This window comes from Oryzias latipes, chromosome 13 (assembly GCF_053564925.1).
Source record: "Oryzias latipes strain Hd-rR chromosome 13, Olatipes_Hd-rR_3.1".
NCBI lineage: Eukaryota > Metazoa > Chordata > Actinopteri > Beloniformes > Adrianichthyidae > Oryzias > Oryzias latipes.
This window is the reverse complement of record NC_136249.1, coordinates 2037651-2059194: the sequence shown is the minus strand read 5'-3', so window position 1 is coordinate 2059194 and position 21544 is coordinate 2037651. Positions and strand designations below refer to the sequence as shown.

Genomic DNA, 21544 nt, shown 5'->3' with positions numbered 1-21544 from the left:
CCGCAAACCTGATATCACAGTGGATCATTATGCAGCTTGTTTTTCATTTTTTTTGCTAGTCATTTATTTGATAGGAATTTTTCTTGTTACAGTCACATACTTGCACTGTGCTTTGGATTTGACTGAAAGGTCATTTCACTTTGTGTAAAGTTGTGCTTTGTAACGTAGTCTGCTAAGAAAACCTGATTTGTAAAGCATTGCAAAGCTTGATTGCATTTTTCTATTTGGACCCGCGTGGACGGCTGTGGCTCAGTCAACAATAAATCATCTGCTGACTGGAAGGAAGCCAAGCGCTGTGCCGCCGAATGCAGGGCTGCTTCCGTTTCCATGCAGCAAGAATTATGGCAGCCTTTGAATTAAAGTACAAATACTTTATGCCACGCATTACTTAATAGGACATTATCGTACAGATTTTCTCTCTGTACCCACATTGGCTTGCAGCTTTTCAGATGTAAAATTTTGCAACAACATCATAACTGTTCATTAACAACGTCTCTACAGATGCCTCCATCTTTATGCTATTTAATTTTCTGTAGTGTATTTTATACACAAACTTGTTTTAATCTGTAGTTGTGGAAAATGCAGAATTTTGTTGAAGGTGACATTTGTCAAATGTTTTTTCCAACTTTGATAATATGTTACTACCAAGCAGGTAAACCTTGTCTATATGTAATGAACAGATCGTATTTTCTTTGGGATAAATTCACCAAGGTTGGGATAATTTTTACTTGTTCCTCTAGTCACCCCTGTGTTGTTTTATTACAGGTTACCTTAGGTTTGCTCCTATGGTACAATGAACTTATGCCTTAGTCACAACTGCCCTTACGGGTGGATACAGGCTGTCTGCGGGGGAAAACGGGCAAAACGGTGTGGGCCACCTGCCCATAGATGAAATGCAGGCAAGTTGTACAGATTGTTCCTTTGTTCAACCTCCCTGAAACCTGCAGACTGTGCGAGGGGTAGTGCTGTTCAAGTGATACATGCGCTTTCCATGCATGCAGCCCGACTGTCAAAAATGAGAGAATTAGACTGTAGAGTGTAGTTTGTGTGGGCATGGTATAGGCATCCTACAGGCATTTATGAATTTATGAATCAATTATGAAGTAAGAGCCGGTACGTGCAACTATTAACAACTAGAGTATGGTGTAGGGCAAACATATGACAGCATCACCCAAAGGTCATACTGTAGAACATCATCCTTACAAATACTTCACGATGCACTTTCCACAGACACCACAATCGTGTGTTCAATTTTTTCATGACATCCCTTAAGGTGGATGTATGCACTTTAAGGGAAATGCAAGACACACTTGCGCTCCCATTAAGATGTGACTGCTCCTGTCTTGGACTCTCCATACAACCCGAAAATCTCTCGTACCCGCCTTACACCAACATTTTAGACTTTTTCAGAGACAGAGACGTCAGTTTGTGGCTGGACGTTGTTTTTTAGAGGCTTGACGTGCAGAGGGCCAGCACTGGCTTCTTCTCATGGCTTTCATTGACATTTTTAAAGGTAAATTGTGTCACAGTGCCTCTGTCAGCCTACCTCCCCCCTCCCTGCTCTCTCTGCTCTGCTGATTGGAAGCAGCTGCCCATCATCACCTCATCACCTGCCGGCCTTCTTATGGAGATCCACCCCAGCATTCATCGCCAGTTCGTTACACTCTCCGGTGCTTTTGTCTGGCCTCTTTGTCAAGTTAAGTACTTCTTGTCTGGCTGCCTACTTACCTCGCCTTGTCACTCACCTTCAGGTTCCACTCCACGGGTCTCGCTGGTCACCAAGTGTGGTCACCAAGAGCTCCACGTCTCGCTTCGCTCCAGTCTCGCTTCGCTCCAGTCTCGCTGTCCTCAGCGCCACACTCCGTCCTCGCTGGCAGCAGCCGCCTCAAGACTCCAACTCTGACGTCAGCGGCATTCATCAAGATCAACTTACCTTTATCTGCAAGAAACTCTGTTACATTCTTGGATCTCAGAAAATAAATTCATTCCAAGAATTCCTGGTCCAAGTTTACTTCAGGGTTTCAGCTACTGGGTCTGCTACATCTCTGACGTCATGACAGAACAAACTGGCCAACACCCAGACCCAGCTGACCCGGGAGGACTCCGCCTCACCGTCACGCAGCAAGGCTTAGCTCTCTCGGCCTCAATCAGATGGCTTCAGCATAGCAAGATCTGTTTCGACGCCTGGATGGCATTTCACAAGCCCTGATTGAACTAACCGGACAACAGTCGGCTAGCGCTACCGCTAGCACCTCACGTCCTTCAGCCGGAAGTTAAAACCCATCCGCCGCTACATGGGCTCAGGAAAATATCCGGTCTGCGGTCAGACATCCGGCTCCAGGAACGTCAGGTGGAACGGACTCAGCCTTCCCCTCGAACCTTTGGACCACCCTGTCAAGGCGGCTGGTTTAGGGGGGCAACTGCTCACTCGCATCACCCATCGTACCAAGCCTGTTCAACTCATCACCTCCGGTAATCATCATGAAGTTATGCAGTTTTACATCACTCAAACCCTCCAGTCTACTGTCATCCTAGGGTTCCCCCTGGTTACGTAACCACAACCCACAGTTCGATTGGGCCAACCACCATATCACCAACTGGAGCACTAACTGTATGGTCTGTCTTCGCTCCGCCATTCCCTCGGTGCCTCCCAGTCACGATCCGGTCCCGGAGGTCATCGATCTCACCAAGGTACCCTCCTGCTATCATGATCTAAAGACTGTGTTCAGTAAGGCCAAGGCGGGGGCGCTATGCCCACACAGACCCTATGATTGCTTTATCGAATTATTGAGCGGCACCACCCTACCCAAGGGTCGTTTGTTTAATCTGTCCGGCCCCGAAAAACTCGCTATGGAAAAATATATTCATGAAGCCCTCTCTTATGGTCATATCCATCCCTCCTCTTCCCCAGTCGGTGCAGGATTTTTCTTTTTCCAGAGAAAAGACAAATCCTTACGGCCCTGCATCGACTACCAAGAACTTTATCAGATCACTGTCAAAAACAAATATTCTCTTCCCCTCATCAGCTCCGCTTTAGATCGGTTCAAGAAGCGCATGTTTTTTTGTTCGCATGAGGGAGGGGGACGAATGGAAGATGGCCTTTAACACACCCCTAGGGCATTTCGAATATTTGGTGATGCCCTTTGGGCTAACCAATGCCCCTGCAGTCTTCCAACATCTCGTTAATGACGTTCTCCGTGACTTTTTGAACCTGTTTGTTTTTGTATATCTAGATGATATTCTCATTTACTCCCGTGATCTAGAACAACATACCCTCCATGTCCGCCAAGTCCTCGAACGCCTACTGGAAAACCAACTCTTTGTTAAGGCGGAAAAGTGCGAATTTCATGTGTCCACAGTTTCGTTCCTCGGTTTTATCATCGAAGCTGGGAATATCCGTCCCGACCCGGCCAAGGTTTCCGCCGTTTCAAACTGGGAACCCCCCGAGTCCCGGAAACAGCTACAACGTTTCCTCGGCTTCGCCAACTTCTATCGCAGATTTATACGTAACTACAGTAGCCTTGCTGCCCCCCTTACTCAACTTACTTCGGTCAATAAACCTTTCATCTTGAACCCAGAGGCCCAAGCTGCGTTCGATAAATTAAAGAGAATGTTTATCTCCACCCCTATTCTCATTCAACCCGTCCCTCAGCGTCAATTCATTGTAGAGGTAGACGCCTCTGAGTCCGGTGTAGGGGCCGTCCTATCCCAACGTGAAGGCTCCACTGGCAAACTTTTCTCGCAAGTTATTCGCGGCTGAACAAAATTATGACGTGGGTAACCGCGAACTTCTCGCCATAAAACTTGCCTTAGAGGAGTGAGGCTTGAGGGTACTGAACAACCCTTTATAGCAGGGGTCAGGAACCTATGGCTCGCGAGCCATATATGGCTCTTTTGATGGTCACATGTGGCTCGCAGACAAATCTTTAATTATACTTTTTTTTTATCATTAGTCCAGTCCTTCTCGGGCGCGATGCGATGCCAGAGGCGCGCAGTAGTAGCGGTGCTTGGAGAGAAAAATCTGCGCCAGCGCTATAAGTTTACAATTATCTATAATTTCACAGAGTTTGTACCAGCTGGAAACCTGTGAATTGCCGTGCCTAAAAGTGCGCGCTCCCGTCTCTGAGAAAGAGCGCGCAGTTGCGGGGACGGGATGTGTGAGGGAAAAGCAGAGGGTGGGGCTGAGGTGTTGTGGGGACAGGCAGCAGGTGAATCGCGCAGGGATTGTAAAAACGTAAAACCCGCTGCCCGTCACTCACTGCGGCGTGTGAGTGTGTGTTTGGCTCCCCGTCTGCATGTGAGCAGTCTTTACATCTACAGAACATTCAGACCTAAGATCACGTTAAAGTCTCAACGCCTGCATGAAGCAGAAACTCACCACGTATCAACCAGACTAGACCATCAGCAAAACTACCACGAGAAATACTCATCATTTATCAGCAATAGCATAACAATGTTATTAAAAAGAATCCACAGACTTATTGTACTTTAAAAATGTTGAAATTACATCAAATGCACACATTCACTTGTATATTTAGTTTTAAACAAATTGTCGCGGACTGAGTTGGATGGCTGTTGGGCCGCGTTAAAAGTTCTGGAGTTCATTGACCGCATCAAGCAGAGATCTGATTGGCTCTCAGTTCTGTCGCTCAGCCTGTTGTTAGGTAGTTTGGACCAATGGGGTTCAGCTATGGGCCGAATAAGGGAAATGGGAGGGCAGGAGCAGGGGAATATAAAGTTGGTAGAAGCGCTCTCTCTCGTCTCGTGTCGACAGGAGAAATTCAGGAGTTGCTGAATTAATTTTACGGCGTTTGTTGTGGTCTACAGTAACCAGAATAAAGAACCTTAAAAGAGGTTAAGTCTCCGTGCCTCAGTGTGGGAAAGGGACGCTACATTATTGTATGGCTCTTTCGAAATTACATTTAAAAATATGTGGCGTTTATGGCTCTCTTGGCCAAAAAGGTTCCCGACCCCTGCTTTATAGTATGGACAGACCATAAAAACCTTGCCAACCTCCGTACCGCCAAACGCCTCAACTCCCGGTAAGCCCGCTGGTGCCTCTTTTTCGACCGGTTCGATTTCACCATCACATATGGGCCAGGAAGTAGAAACGTCAAGCCGGACGCTCTCTCTCGTATCTTCTGTGCAAATGACAACCAGGAAGCTACCCCCATAATTCCTCCAACCTGTATCATCGGCAATCTCATGTGGGACATTGAAACACGGGTCTGCAGGCCCAAGGTGAGGAGCCCAATCATCCCTCCACTCCGGCTAACACTTTATATGTACCCACCTCTCTCCGTTCCGATGTCCTGGTCTGGGGACACACCTCCCGCATCTCTTGCCTCGGAGGTGTCCACAGAACTCTCAATCTCCTCAGACGCAAGTTTTAGTGGCCTCCGTCCCAAGGTAACACCATTATCCTCACCATTGTCGACCGGTTTTCTAAAGCAGCCCAGTTTATTCCTCTGCCCAAGCTTCCCACCGCCACTGAAATGGCCGACATCCTGGTTCCGGAAGTGTTCAGACATTATGGCATTCCCAAGGACGTTGTTTCCGACCGGCGACCCCAATTTGTGTCCCAGGTCTGGAAGGCCTTCGGCTCTGCCCTTGGCGCCAGGGTCAGCCTGACTTCGGGATACCACCCCCAATCCAATGGGCAGGCCCTCCGTTGTCTGGCGGCTCAAAACCCATCTGACTGCTCCAACTTCTTGGTGTGGATCGAGTATGCCCACAATAATCACCTCTCCTCCGCCACTGGTATGTCTCCATTCGAAGCGTCACTCGGGTACTCACCACCTCTGTTCCCCTCTCAGGAGTTAGACCTGAGTTACCTACTGCGTGTTCAACGCATCTGGCACCAAGCGAGGGCAGCTTTCCTGCGCACCAGGGAGAGTAACTGCCGAATTGCCAATCGTCGCAGGGTGGTGGGTCCCGACTACCAGCCTGGCCAGAAAGTGCGGCTCTCTTCACGGAACATACCACTCCAGGCCACATCACGCAAACTCCCGGTGGCTCTTAAGGTGCACCCCTCCTTCCATGTGTCCCAGATCAAACCCTTTCAGGAGAGTCCTCTGTTCTTGCCGTCCGCTTCCCCACCACCCGCCTGGGTCATCGACGGCGCTCCTGCCTTCACGCTCAGTCGGGTTCTGGACATTCTCCGCTGGGGCTGCGGCTTTCAATTCCTGGTTGACTGGGAGGGTTACGGTCCAGAGGAGCGCTCGTGGATCTCCCGCTCCATGATTCTGTACCGTACCCTCATTGAGGATTTCTACCGGGCTCACCCGGATCGCCGTCCTGGACCAGAAGGCGGTCGTTGAAGGGGGGGTACTGTCACGGTGCCTCTGTCAGCCTACCTCCCCCCTCCCTGCTCTCTCTGCTCTGCTGATTGGAAGCAGCTGCCCATCATCACCTCATCACCTGCCGGCCTTCTTATGGAGATCCACCCCAGCATTCATCGCCAGTTCGTTACACTCTCCAGTGCTTTTGTCTGGCCTCTTAGTCAAGTTAAGTACTTCTTGTCTGGCTGCCTACTTACCTCACCTTGTCACTCACCTTCAGGTTCCACTCCACGGGTCTCGCTGGTTGCTCCTCGCCAAGAGCTCCACGTCTCGCTCCGCTCCGGTCTCGCTGTCCTCAGCGCCACGCTCCGTCCTCGCTGGCAGCAGCCGCCTCAAGACTCCGACCATGACATCAACGGCATTCATCAAGATCAACTTACCTTTATATGCAAGAAACTCTGTTACATTCTTGGATCTCAGAAAATAAATTAATTCCAGGAATTCCTGGTCTGAGTTTACTTCCAGGTTTCAGCTACTGGGTCTGCTACGTCTCTGACGTCATGACAAAATTGTATTTTTACAGCGAGCCTTGAGTTCCACAAATGCTTTTTTTATAACCTCTAACTGCACTCTGAGTTTAGAGGAAAGCTCCAGTGTTCTTATATCCCAGCAGCTTTTTTTTATGTTTTGCAGCTCTTGAGCCAGGCCTGGTATTTAGCCCACTGGCTGCTTCAGGTGCTTTAGAAGGACTTTGGTGAACTTCCAACTTTGCACTGGTTAAATTTGAGGTGAGCGTATGCAAGTGGTCATAAGTTGTAGCTCCAGTTCTCTTTTATAATTGTAATCATTTTATTAGGACTGTGTGAATGCCACCCTGAGACAGACTAGCATCTTGTTCAGAGTGTACCCCGCCTTTGCCCAACAGTAATTGGGATAGGAACCAGCAACCCAGTGATCACAAAGTGGATTCAGCAGGTGCAGAAAAAGGATGGATGGATTGTCGGTTTGCAGAAACTTAACTCTGATGTCTGTCACATGAAATCTAAAGACTTTGCGACTGAGTCTGTCCAAATGCACAGTTATGTAAGCTCAGATGCCATCTTGATGCTCCTTCTTTGAGACAGCTGTGGTACAGGGGGCAGGAGGAGTCCACTCACTTGCCAAAGTGCCAAAGTTACATAGACATTTTAGGCTTGAGATTAGTAAGCTCAACATAGCAAGCAAAACAATAACAGTGCTGGAGAATTTTACTCAGATATCCTAAAAAAAGGGAATTAAATACAAAAACATTTGGTTAGGATGACTTCACTCCTTTGTTTTCATTTTAACGAGTGAGTTACAAAGATATTGTGAAGAAGTCCCTTTTTTTTCATATATTCCCAGCTCTCACGAGGAAGCTGCAGAGATAAACAAGCTCTGTGTGGTTGTTTTCACGTGTGCCTGCATGCGCTCCTAAAATAAATACACTTTTGCTCGGGGTTCTGAGGACAAGCACAACCTCGGTAAACCTTACACCAAAGCCTGCCCTGCTTTTAAGAATACATCCTTCTAAATCCCATTTTATTGCACTTCGGAAATACATTTTATGAGGTATAGATCTTTTATTTTACTTTAGCTTTTGCTGCTTTTACTGTTTTGTTGAATTTTTTTTTAGTTGATTTCTCTTTTTCGGTGATAGCAGCATCAGGGCACCATAGAAACTCTTAAATAAGGGTAAATTATTCAACGCAGACACAAATGCAGCCCAGCAGAAGTTCTGCAAGATAACAGGGCTCCATGCATAATGGTAGGTCTTAAAATAAACACTTCTCCTTCGGGGTGAATGTGCGTGCGCACTTTTCCCAAAGCCAAAAGTAAACACGCTTGCTTTCACTGTTTACACCACCAAGAGAGAAAAATATGTCAAGATCTTTAGACATCGCATTGGAAAGACAGTTTTTAGTCTTGCAAAAAATATATCTTTTAGTATTCATTTTTATGGTTCACGCAGAAATTGGATGTGAATCCACTTCCAGTGATTGGAGCTCTGAACCTCACAAACCTCACTGGTTTCTGGATCACTTGTTAAAAGTGAATCTTTCAGTGACTGGATTCAATTAGTTCAGGAGTCTCAAACTTGATCGGTCAGGGGGCCAAAATGCAAACTGCACCGAAGGTCGCGGGCCAAACAGGATAAACCTTCATTGAAAGTAAACTTTTAAAATGTAAGCCTATTTTTTACATAAAGATGAATAGAAATAGGCTGAAAATATTATTTTGGAATAAATCAACTCAAACCTTAAATAACTTAAAAATATATCCTGTCAAAATTATACAAGTTAGAAATAAAGCAAACGTTAAAAGAAAAAAACATTGACATTTCTTTACTCTTTAGTCGTTTTATATAAAAACTCTGATTTTAAAAATAAAATTTAAATATAACAAAAGATTTTGCTGTCCATAAAATATATCCTGTCAAAATTGCTCATATTGAAAAAAAAAATATGCAGCATAACAAAACAAACAGAAGCTGGAAATATGGATCAAATGTGGATTTGTGTACTTTTTAGCAATAAATCAAATTCTGTTTTCTTTGCTCTTGAATTTTATCAGAGCTGGACGCCTGGCATCATTTTTTGTGTTTGTTTTGAGGTCCTGTGTTGTGGAGATTCTCAGGATGGACTGCAGGTGATCATCAGTGAGACAACACCTGTCTCCTGTTTTGTTGGTCTTCTGCTCTGAGAAGAGCTTCTCACACAAAAATGTATGACCAAACATGTCCAAGGTTGGAGCTGCATGTAGATGGAGCTGGGGCATTTCTGCAGGAATAGACAATCAAATGTGCAGCCTTGCAGTGCCGTACTTTGTCTTCAGTGTCGTACTTTGTCTTCAGTGTCGTACTTTGTCTTCAGTGTCGTACTTTGTCTTCAGTGTCGTACTTTGTCTTCAGTGTCGTCCTTTGCCTGCAGTGTCGTACTTTGCCAGCAATGTCGTACTTTGCGTGCAGTGTCTTACTTTGGCTGCAGTGTCGTACTTTGTCTTCAGTGTCGTACTTTGCCAGCAGTGTCGTACTTTGCCTGCAGTGTCGTACTTTGCCTGCAGTGTCGTACTTTGTCTTCAGTGACTTACTTTGTCTTCAGTGTGTAACACTCTACACATTGCTTACAAGTGTCGTACTTTGTCTTCAGTGTCGTACTTTGCATGCAGTGTCGTACTTTGCCAGCAATGTCGTACTTTGTCTTCAGTGTCCTTGTTTGCCTGCAGTGTCATATTTTGCCTGCAGTGTCGCAATTTGCCAGCAATGTCGTACTTTGTCTTCAGTGTCGTACTTTGTCTTCAGTGTGGTACTTTGTCTTCTGTGTCGTACTTTGTCTTCAGTGTTGTACTTTGTCTTCAGTGACATAATTTGTCTTCAGTGTCGTACTTCGTCTTCTGTGTCGTACTTTGCCTGCAGTGACGTACTTTGTCTTCAGTGACATACTTTGTCTTCAGGGTCGTACTTTGTCTTCAGTGTCGTACTTTGTCTTCTGTGTCGTACTTTGCCTGCAGTGACGTACTTTGTCTTCAGTGACGTACTTTGTCTTCAGGGTCGTACTTTGCCTGCAGTGACGTACTTTGTCTTCAGTGACATACTTTGTCTTCAGGGTCGTACTTTGTCTTCAGTGTCGTACTTTGTCTTCAGTGTCGTACTTTGCCTGCAGTGACGTACTTTGTCTTCAGTGACATACTTTGTCTTCAGGGTCGTACTTTGTCTGCAGTGACGCACTTTGTCTTCAGTGACGTACTTTGTCTTCAGGGTCGTACTTTGTCTTCTGTGTCGTACTTTGTCTTCTGTGTCGTACTTTGTCTTCAGGGTCGTACTTTGTCTTGAGTGTCGTACTTTGTCTTCTGTGTCGTACTTTGTCTTCTGTGTCGTACTTTGTCTTCAGGGTCGTACTTTGTCTTCAGTGTCGTACTTTGTCTTCTGTGTCGTACTTTGCCTGCAGTGACGTGCTTTGTCTTCTGTGTCGTACTTTTTCACTGCAGCTTTAACACTGCAGCTCCATTAGCTCCACCTGAATCTGCACAAGTGCAGTTTCCACAGCGACGGCGAACGGGTCTCCTCAGCAAAATGCGTATTTGATGTTTTTCTAATAGAGTCGTCTTATATTACATTCTTTAATTAAAGCCACATTCATTCCATAAACGAGACTCCAAAAACTGGTTTACCAGTAATGTCAGAAAAATCCATTCTGCCTCCAATCGGTTTTTAAAGGCTCTGCTTTCAGAATCAACTTTTTCAATTCAGGATCATGAGGGTTACTGGAAGTGTTTACCACGGCAGCCGAAGCGCTGCATTATGGGATCTGTAAGGAAAATGTTATAGATGCAACATTTCGCCAGGCTTTTAATAACAATAAAATAAAAAGGTATCCGTTTTTATTTACACGGTGGCCTAGATGTTCCCCGCGGGCCTTGACTTTGACCCATGCAACTCAGTTATCATCATAACAACACTTTGTCAGTTTTCTTCTACATTGTTCCATGGTTCCATGAACATTTGGGTCTGCATTTCTGTAAATGGAGATTTTCTAAGGATCGATGTGCTCTTAATGCTGAGAAAAACAGGCAGATATTTATCTATCATAGAACACAATCAGGGAGACGTCTGATTGTCCCCGGCTCTGTTCTGCTGCAGAACAACAACCCCAAACATACAGCCAAGCTCATTAAGAACCATCACCAGCGAAAAGAAGTAGTAGTAGTAGTACTGGAAGTGAGGGCATGGCCCCCCACAGAGACCTAATCTCAGCATCATTGAGTGTCTCTGGGATTCCATGAAGAGACATGAAAAACCCTGCATCCACAGAAGATCTCTGGTTAATTCTCCAACATGCTAGAAACAACCTAGCAGTATAGTTCCTTCAAAAGCTGTGAGCAAGTGTATGTAGTAGAATGGATGGTGCATTGAAAGCAAAGGATGACCACACCTATCATTGATTTATAAGGGGTTTGTTCACTGTATTTTTTTTGCATTGATGAAAATAATTGCTCAACACTTTAATTTTTGAAGCATTCACACCTGCTGTATACATTTTGCCAAATTGTATTTGTCCATGACCAATTCTGTACATTTTCCCACTTGAAAAATGAGAGGTATGTAGTGTTTATCACAGATACAACTGTAAGAGAAGGAATGTAGAGGAAGAATACCGGAAATCAAATTGTTTGATTTTCAAAGAATTTACTCGGGTAATGATGCAGAAAACCAGCATTTGGTCAAGAGCAGAAAAGTACCTGAATTAATTGTAATGTAGCCCTGGTAGACTATGACAAAGGTCACATATTTCTTTCAGGTTTGAATCAGGTTTACATAGTAGCTGCTCTTTGGTCCATTCTTCCACACAGATCTTCTTACGTGCTGTGATGTTTTGGGGCTGTTGCTGGGCAACACAGACTTTCAACTTTCATTCATCCTTTCCCTAATATTGATCAGCTGATTTCAGCATATTAACTTGAAGATACAGGGCTTGTTTAAAAAACCCTTTTGAATAAGTGATTTGATGAACCTTACTGTCCTTTAAAACTAAAAAATTATAGGACAGTCACTTTTTGAAACACTTTGGTAACTGTATCTTTGCATTTGCATTGAACTAACAAAAAAAAACACAAATTAGTGGACTGCACAGATTCATATCAGGTTTGCTGTGGAAAAGGACGTCACTGTCAATCACAATAACAGTCTGACCGGATAGAAAAGCCCAATTCCCATTTGACAGGACAGAGTGGCAGCAACATGACAGATGTTTTTAGTGCTGCACTCACTGCATTCCAACAGCAGTGCTCCTGCTGGAGAGCCATTAGCCAGCTACAGACGGTTGGAAAGACAGTCGCTTCATTCAAACCAGGGCTTTCAGTCTGCTTCCTAACAGTCTACTTTGTTTTGCTGGTTGGAAGGAAAAAAGTATTGTGCTTTTAAAAAAATAGACAAAGTTTTAATCTCAGGAAGTGTAAACGAAAAATACATTTAATGTGAACTGTAAGTGTCAAACATATCATTAGCTGCATTTCCATCACACACCTGCCCAAAAAAGATAAATTACCAACTTCTTAGTCTGTGTTTATTTGTCAGAAAATCTATTTAAAATCACCCCAAACTAGAGACTATTGTAAATGTGTGACACTGCAAACTGTCTGCTCTCATAAGTGCAGTGTGAAAGCAACTAAACAAAATTAAATTGCTTTTTTTTTTCTTTTTGGATTAACAAGTTGGAAAGTTTTTTTTAAAGATATTTAACCCTTCAAAGACCGATGATGTTTTAAACTTGTTCTTGTGGCACTTTTCTGATGATGCAGGACACATATTGAAAAAATGAAGTTCAAGATTGTATCTCAGAGTATTTCTATTCAAATTGTGAATCAGTAGCAGATGAAAAAATGTAATTTAAAAAAGAGCTAAGAGCTTACAGAAAATAAGCTGGGCAAGCCACAAGCTCCCTGTTTGGCAGTGGTGAGGGGAATGGAGGCGGGGTTGCTCCACACCAACAGTCTCGCCCACAGGTCAGAAGCACATTTTTGAGGATATACTGCCGCTCTGCTGAAACCATATCTTAGGAAACAACACAGGTTTTTGATTTTAGAAAAAAAACAGTTATAATAACAAAAAAAATGCTTTGAAAATGGATCAAAAGAAGATCGGAGTGGGTTTTTATCACCGGAGGCGTCACCAGTAACAACCTTTTCAACATACATTCTTTGACATACTGTAAGTCTTTCATCATTCATGGAATCAATGAATGAAGCAGCTGATTCTGACACACAGACAGGTGGCTTGCATGTTGTCTTGCAGCTCCTTTGCAAAGGATTCTGGGAATTTGGGTAACGACCTGTTACCAAGTAACTACTGGGCTAGTATCATCGATATCAACACTTTTTCCTTGAAATATTTGATTATAAAAATAATTTTGAAAATGCACCAACAATAGGCACTAATGAAATAACAAAGTCACTAGTAAAAAAGTTAAAACAAAATAAACAAAAGCAACACTGTTATAAAGTCATGGTAAAGTCGCATTGGTTGTCACACACCAAAGTGTGTGAAATGTGTTCTCCGCATTTGACCGCTGGGGGAGCGGTGAGCTGCAGACACAGCTGCGCTTGGGAACCATTAAGTCATTTATCATTAATTATAGAAAATATAAACAACAACAATAAAAAGATCCTGCCATTGCATGTAAAAATGTGGCTCTTTAATGACCCTGCTTTCCAATATAGGACCCTATTGGGTCCTATATTATTTATTTTATACATAAACGACCTTTGTAAAGTTTCTGATTTGTTAAATTGTGTTTTATATGCTGACGACACTACTTTGTATTTATCTGGAGATAACCTGGAAAAGCTTCTTTCAGACATAACAAAAGAATTATCCATAATCAAACAATGGTTTGATTCAAACAAACTGTCTTTAAATCAAAATAAAACCAAGTACATTATATTTGGCTATAGAAAACGGGAAAACATCTCTGAGTTAAAAATTGAGGATGTTGTTCTTGAAAGAGTAAATGAAATAAAATTTCTGGGAGTAATCTTGAATCATACATTATCATGGAAACCACACATAACTTATATTCTCTCTAAATTGTCCAAATCATTAGCCATCCTACATAAAGTCAAATATTTTTTAAACACAGCTACATTATATATTCTATATTGTTCCTTCATGATTCCTTATTTGACCTATTGTTTAGAAATCTTGGGGCATTGTTACAAGTCAAATACAAAACCTATTTTTATTCTGCAAAAAAAAGCAATTAGAATTGTAAACCACTCTTCATACAATCAATCCACAAAACAAATATTTCCTAAATTAAGGGCAATAAAATTTTATGATTTAGTTTATCTTAGTACTGGAATTTTTATGTTTAAAGTTAAAAAACAATGTGTACCTGCCAAAATACTGAGTTTGTTCGAAATAAAAGTTGATAATTATGATTTTCGAGGTAAAGATATGTTTAAAAAGAAAGTGGTCAGAACTAACGCATTAAGGAATAGTATTTTTGTTCAGGGGGTCAACATGTGGAATTTATTATCAGACGAACTGAAAAATGCAAAATCCATACTGCACTTTAAGAAAATGTATAAAATTAAAATGTTTCAAAAATACCTTCTGGACTGAGAGACTTTGGTGGTTGTGAGGTCATTTTGAGAAGTGTTTGTTTTGTTTTTGTTTTTTGGTTTTTTCATCTTTTTTCTTTTTTCTTTTCTGATTTAAGGTTCTAACAGTTTGTAGGTAGATGTAATGTTTGTATTCAGGGTTGGGGAAATAAGCCTTGGCTTCACCCAACACCTTTTTCGGTTAATTTTGTTCAATGTTTATGTTATGTTTATTTATTTATTATTATTATTATTATTTTCAATGTTTATGTTGACATTGATCAGTGTCAATGTTTATGTTGATGTTTTTAAGTTTGTTTGTTTAACTTAACCGAAATAAAGTTTCTCACACCCTCTCTCTCTCCTCTCTCTGATTAAGCATGACCTCTGCATACTAATTCAATTCGTTTTAAAGAAAAACTGTGGCGAAAGTATCAATCTCATCACGCTGCTATCAATACTTCACCTTGGTATCGCCACTATCGAGAGTCAGATCAGTCTGCCCACTCCTACCTTTGTACATAATGTAAAGAATCAGATTACTTACGTTGAAGGGGAGAAGCGTGTCACTATCAAAGCTGCTTTGACCCACTGCAGTATCCGCTGCTATTACGTTAACTGCATACACAGTTGAATGAAGAGTTACCGTAGTGGAAAGAATGTTAACACTGAAGCGAAAGCTTCTTCTCCATCTTCTTCTTCTGCTTATCCCGGACCTGGTCATGGGTTCTAAGCAGAGATGCCCAGACTTTCCCTCTCCCCAGCCACTTCGTCCAGCTCCTCTGGGGGCACAACGAGGCGTTCCCAGGCCAGCCGAGAGACGTAGTATCTCCAGTGTTTTCCTGGGTCTTCCCCGGGCCTCCTCCCCGAGGGACATGCCCGGGACACCTCCCCCAAAGCGCTGGTGTTAAAAGGTTAAAAAATGTGGCCCAAAAAAGGATGATGTTCTATGGCAGCCCATCCAACACGTGCTTTCAATCAATGAAGTACTTAATGTCAGTATTCATTCTCCTTCTCCTCAGGTCTGAATAAGCGAGTCGACTACGAGCCAGGAACAGGCAGTAAGCAGCTGTTTCCCAAGATGCACCTGGAGACGTGTGGTGAGCCTCTGTCCTCCGTTAGGACCACGGTGGAGCTGCAGACCAGCCACATCGGGAAGGGCTGCGATCGAGAGACGTACTCTGAGAAATCTCTGCAGAAGCTTTGTGGTGAGTGTGATTTTCTTTCAGAGTTTTTTTAATAGAATAACAAAGCGCTGCCTCTGGTGAATTCTGCAGCAGTAAATTGGTGTCGAGGTATGAGGGTCGGATATGAGTCATTGATCAAAGTCCACTACAAGTTTGGGCAGTAAATTAGAAGCAGGTCTCTGTTCAAACAGTCTTTGGTCTAAGGAGCAGGGTCAGACAAGGCCAGGGGTGCCTCATCCTCCTTTTAAAATAAAATCTAGAAGTCATAAGCCTGTGTTCATATCTCCACTTGTGATGAACTCTTGTGCTAAACGAAGGCACCAGAATTACAAGTCAAAGCTGTATCGCTAATGATGCGACAAAGCGAGGGAATTTGTCGGCCCAGACGGAGCCGACGGATTCTTTTCAGTGACTGATGAGCCGCCCAGCCACCAGGGCCCAGAGCGCCAACAAAGACTTAGAGCCCACCCCACGTTCCCTCTCCTCACTCACACTGCGCAGCCAGTGGGGGGGCTGGAGTTATCACTTCACCAAAGGCCTTCACAAGTCACATACTCCGGCTCATCTAAATGCGAAGCACCCTCTCCCTGCTCTCCATGGCTCTCAGTCCATGCATGGTTTAACACTAAAGAGTCCTTTTCAGGCACCTCATAATTGTTATCTGATAGCGGGCAGAATAAATTGTAATTGCTTTTTTAAAGCACAATCAATTTGAGATAATGTACAAAGACATTGGGCAAAGAGTCAGCTGCAGCTGGCTGCTGAAGGAGTTGATCCATGTTTACTCACTAAGGGATTATAATTACTCCAGTCAAAATGTTAGCGTCGCCGTGACTATAAAATAGAATAACACCCAGAAGTTTTACAGACGGGGCAGAAAAGAGCCATTAGTTTGGTTATACTCAGGAGAAATGGATTTTAACGGATATTTTTTCTCTGTGAGAAGAAGCCACAGTAAAAGGACAATAGCATTTATTTTTCACACTGTTCACAAATGATTCTCCAATGTGATTCAGCTGCATGGTACGTATTTGTCCCTGTCACAAGGAATGGATTGGATAGATTTGTAGAGGCAAGTCAAAAATGTAGCCCCGCACAATGAGCAGTGTAGCAAAAATAAAGTATTTGTCAAGTAGACAGGCTTGGAAACAAAGATGGCTCAGCGATCGGCATGCCGAAGTTGTTGTCCAGAAGGAATGATGGCGACAGGAATGGAACATTTCAGTCAAATGCAATAATGATTGGTGTATTTTGTCAGGATTTGTGGAGGCTGGGTAACAAATGCCAGCCATAAGCAGCAAGCATTGGTGACAGATATGCCACATACCACACTCATGTGTCTGTCTCAGCGGGAGCACGCAGCGTCGCCTCTTGCCCAGCAAGCACATATCTCTGCGTTTCCATAGTGGCATGCTTCAGCTGCAGTATGTTTATGAGAGCTGACTAACTCCTTTTCTTTGACAGCTTATTTGCTATCAATCTATCCTCACATCCGTTATCTACCTTGTCCCATCGATTAGGCTCCCCTTCTGCTTTTCCTAAGTGATTACAGCCCTTGGTAGTACAGCATACAAATGTGCTATGAATGTTATTAACACATCTCGTTGTCTTGTTTTTTCCTTTGACAATGACCCTCTAGGTGCCTCCTCTGGCAGTACTGACCTCCTTCCTGCTCCCAGCGCTGCCACCAATTGGACAGCATCCCTGCTTTCTGACAACGGGAGGGACAGCGATTTGATTTTCCGATTTGATGGTCATCAGGCCGCCAAAATCCCAGACTGGGTGGTACCACAAAATCTGACCGACCAGTTCACCATAGCAACATGGATGAAACATGGACCTATACCTGGGCTCAGAGCAGAGAAGGAGACATTACTCTGCAACTCTGACAAAACCGGTGAGTCATTCGTCATTCTCTGAACATTCTTGTCTGCGAATCCTGTGGGAAGACCAAAATAAACAATCCATTAATTCTTCCCATCGAGGTTATTCATCTGTGACACAGATATCCACACATATCCAAAGTCAGTGGATGCATTCAAAAATATATGTTTCAAACCACAGCAGGAAGCTGTTTGCAAAAGAACATGGTTTACTTCCTTGGGCAAGAACATGCTATTTTTACTAAAGCAAACGTTGCTCTAATACTCTCATCTGACCCTCTGAACTAAAAAAGAGGCTCCACATGCTTTCATTTGCTATGGCAACATAAAATGAAACTCCTCATTCCCTTTAATCACTTTTTGGTTAGGACACAATGCACACCTGTGCAACGACCTGCTTCTGAAGGCATTTACAAGCAATGACAAAGTATATGAAAATTGAAGGAATGATTGAAATATAGAATTAAAAGGTTTAGAAAAAAAAAGCCTGGAAAAACAATAACATACTGTTGAGGAGGAAACCCTGTGTCAAATGTGTCTGTGACAGCTGAGACAGCAACTGTCTGCCAGGACTCCTACGCTCCACAATGCCCTGATTTGGGTTAGTTTTTCACTCATTTCGTTTATCAGAAATCTCTACTCACAGCCAGTGGCGGTTCTGGCACAAATGACGGCCTGGGCGAGCCACACCAGTAGTGCCGCTCGGTCCCCCTAATAACAACCCAGAAAGTACAGTTGCTTATTATGGTTTACTTTATTGTTCAAATATTAAAACAAATAAAAATTATAAAAAATGCAACTACAGGCTTGTAAATTCTTACAGCAAATAGGACTGTCGTAAAAGAAAATACAAAAAGTAACAATAACTCTTACATTGATAAAATCACACATGTATAGTTGAGGTTTAAAACGACCTCCATTGTAAGATTTAAAAGAACTAAATACAACTACTGCAACTTAAAGCTTGAGACAACTACTGTTGTAATATTGGGTTATATAAATAAAATTAAAAGGAAAGTTCTCATAGTGGTGAAGGCAGCTTCTTCCATCGTTGTCAATTCCTGGGAAAAACAAATGGCTGGCTCCTCAATTGGTCCTCTGGAAACCAGATGTGTTGGGTTCCCGTCATTCGTGGACTAGGGCCAGTACTGATGCCCCCTGTAATGGATGGGGATGTTTTTGTGTTTGTAATCCTAAAAAAAGCACATACAGTATATTATGGATAAATAAATGTGAGCGTAATTTGTTTAGGCATTATGGATTGTCATACGTTTTATGAAATTATAAACACACTGTCACTGACTATGAAAATATATGCCATAGTGGCTCAGGTGGTTGAGCGGGTTGTCCAATGATCGAAGGGTTGGCGGTTCGATCCCCGCTCCCACCAGCCAAAAATGTTGTTGTGTCCTTGGGCAAGACACTTCACCCTCCTTGCCTCCAGTGTGGCCCCACTGGTGTGTGAATGTGTACGAATGTCCTGGTGATGGTCAGAGGGGCCATAGGCGCGAACTGGCAGCCACGCCTCTGTCAGTCTGCCCCAGGGCAGCTGTGGCTACAACAGTAGTTACCATCACCAAGTATGAATGAGGAGTGAATGAATAATGGACACAATGTTAGCGCTTTGAGTGTCTTGAAAAGCGCAAATAAATCTAATCCATTATTATTATTATTATTATTATCATTATATCTACTTCACTAGTAATTTAAATGATGTGCAAACCTGATGTTTCTTGCTGATGTGGATCAGATGCAAATGGGTATTTGACTAATTGCTTGGATATGAGTGAATTCCTTCCGTGCCGCCCCTGACAAATGTTGCCCTGGGCGACAGCCCATGTGGCCCACATCAAAAACCAGATAAGCAGATAAGATCTCTGCAGCCCTGAGGATCTCCGGCAGTGAAACAGGTGAAGATCGTAATGGCAGAACGAGGCCTCACCATAAGCTTTGGCCCTGACATTAGGAAAAACTAAAGGCCACCACCAAAGAGCTCATACTTTAAGAGTAGATCACTTCAATAAGAAGGCCCAAGACCATTAAAAGATTTATAAGCCATTAAAAGAATCTTAAAATTAATTCAGAAACCAAACCCTTTACATGTAATTTAGCTAATTTGTTATTAAAATTTGAAGTATTAGCAATTAGCAATCCAGTTTATCCTATATTTAACAATATATATATTCTTTTGATCAGCATTTGCACCACAAGTTAGTGGTCCACTTCAAAGAATGAAATAGCACTTTTTTTAAGCCTCCTGTACTTCTGGCTGCTCAGAGTTTTGTGATGTATGGGACACCAGCCAGCTTAACACACGTTTTTAAAGTGGGACAGGTAGTAGTTGCTAGTATCCCACTAGCTACTATTGTTGAGTTCTGCTCCATCCAATCCAGAGAGCCTGTAGGCAGCCAGTACAATATGTCAGGTTATAATGCAGTTGGAGTCTGTGTGTCATGGACACTTGGGTAAAGAGAGGGTCAGAGCTGTCCACTGATCACCACCTGGTGGTAAGTTGGGTTTGCTGGTGGGGAAGGAGGACTTGATTGACCTGAAAATACGGTGAGGGTCTGCAGGGTACAGTGGCCCAGAGGGGTCACAGCACAACACATTAACTTACCACACAACACCTTAACTCACAACACAGCACATTAACTTACCACACAACAGATTAACTCACAACACAACACAATAACTTACCTCACAACAAAACACATTAGCTCACAACACAATAACTCACTACACAACACATTAACTCACAACACAACACAATAACTTACCTCGCAACACATTAACTCACAACACAACACATTAACTTACCTCGCAACACATTAACTTACCTCACAACACCTTAACTCACAACACAACGCATTAACTTACAACACAACACCTTGACTCACAACACAACACAATAACTTACCTCACAACACAACACATTAACTCACAACACAACAACTCACTACACAACACAATAAGTCACAGCACAACACATTAACTTACCTCACAACACCTTAACTCACAACACATTAACTCACAACACAACACAGTCTAGAGGGCTGCATTGGGATTGGGTCCCGCCGGGTCCCGCGGGACCCAACGCAAATCTCGCGGGATTGGGCGGTTTGAATTGTACTGCGGGCGGGAGCGGGCGGCAAAAAAAAAACTCTGCGGGATCAGTTTTGCCATGAATATCTCATGAATATATAATAGTGGACTACTTTAGGCTGTGCGGCTGTTGGATTCTTATGTACTGAAGCTCCGTGAACGCACCAGGTAGAGACGCCCAATGGCCACTGTCATCTAACCTGTTGTTGGGGGTGTGCAGCGCCCCGCCCCGCCTCTTAGAAATTGTGTTCTTTAAAGCCTGATACCGCGGTCCCGTGTAGGCGGAGCTACCAGCTAGAGGTTCTGGTCTGATCGCTGCATGGAGCGATGTGTGCATCAATGCATGGTAGACACGAAGAATGTGGAGAGATCAGGATTATTATTTTAAAGAGTTCTGCTTGATAATCATGTTTCCATGTTTGAGTTCATAGAATCATCCCAGGGAAAGTCTCTGCTTCAACTCCTGCAGGGAAAGCTGAGTCTCAATCTGACGCCGTGTTTGCATCTCTCTGACAGAGTTTGAAGCCAAAGCCCCTCCCCCGCCTCTTTACCTGCTTTTCCTCTCTACCTGTTCACCTGTTCACATCTTCTGCAGCTTAGAGTTATTTCCCCCGCGCTCCCAGTGTATTCTACACAGAGAGCGCAAAATACGGTCATAGCAGGTTAACGTTAGTCGGAACGCTCTAGCGCAACAGAAGGATGAAAGAGCTGTCAATCTATCTGGCAACACTGCGCGGGATAAGGAAGAAGCAGAGGTTTCCTGACAGGGACACGATGTCAGTTGATGAAGCAGAAAAGAACCTCAAACGAGGTTCATCGTGTTCAGATCTGCGTGCCAATGCCCCACTGAGGCGCAAAACAGCAAAAACGGGAAAAGGCTGAAGCTAAAAAAATATATATATTTTTCCGTCGGGAAGAAATTAATTCATAGATTTTCAGCTCTGTTGAACCATTACAATGTTTTTCTTCCTGCAAA

The 21544-nt window shown here is 43.3% G+C and overlaps 1 protein-coding gene across 1 annotated transcript in view; it reads left to right on the top strand.

Annotated features, from left to right (window-relative positions):
• The window catches only part of LOC101159373 (calsyntenin-2), a 404380-nt gene that overhangs the window by 273055 nt on the left and 109781 nt on the right, over window positions 1-21544 (top strand). The window contains exons 6-7 of the mRNA XM_011483059.4: window positions 15419-15604; window positions 17223-17480. Of these exons, the coding sequence (XP_011481361.1) occupies window positions 15419-15604; window positions 17223-17480 (444 nt within the window). The remainder of the gene's footprint in view (window positions 1-15418; window positions 15605-17222; window positions 17481-21544) is intronic.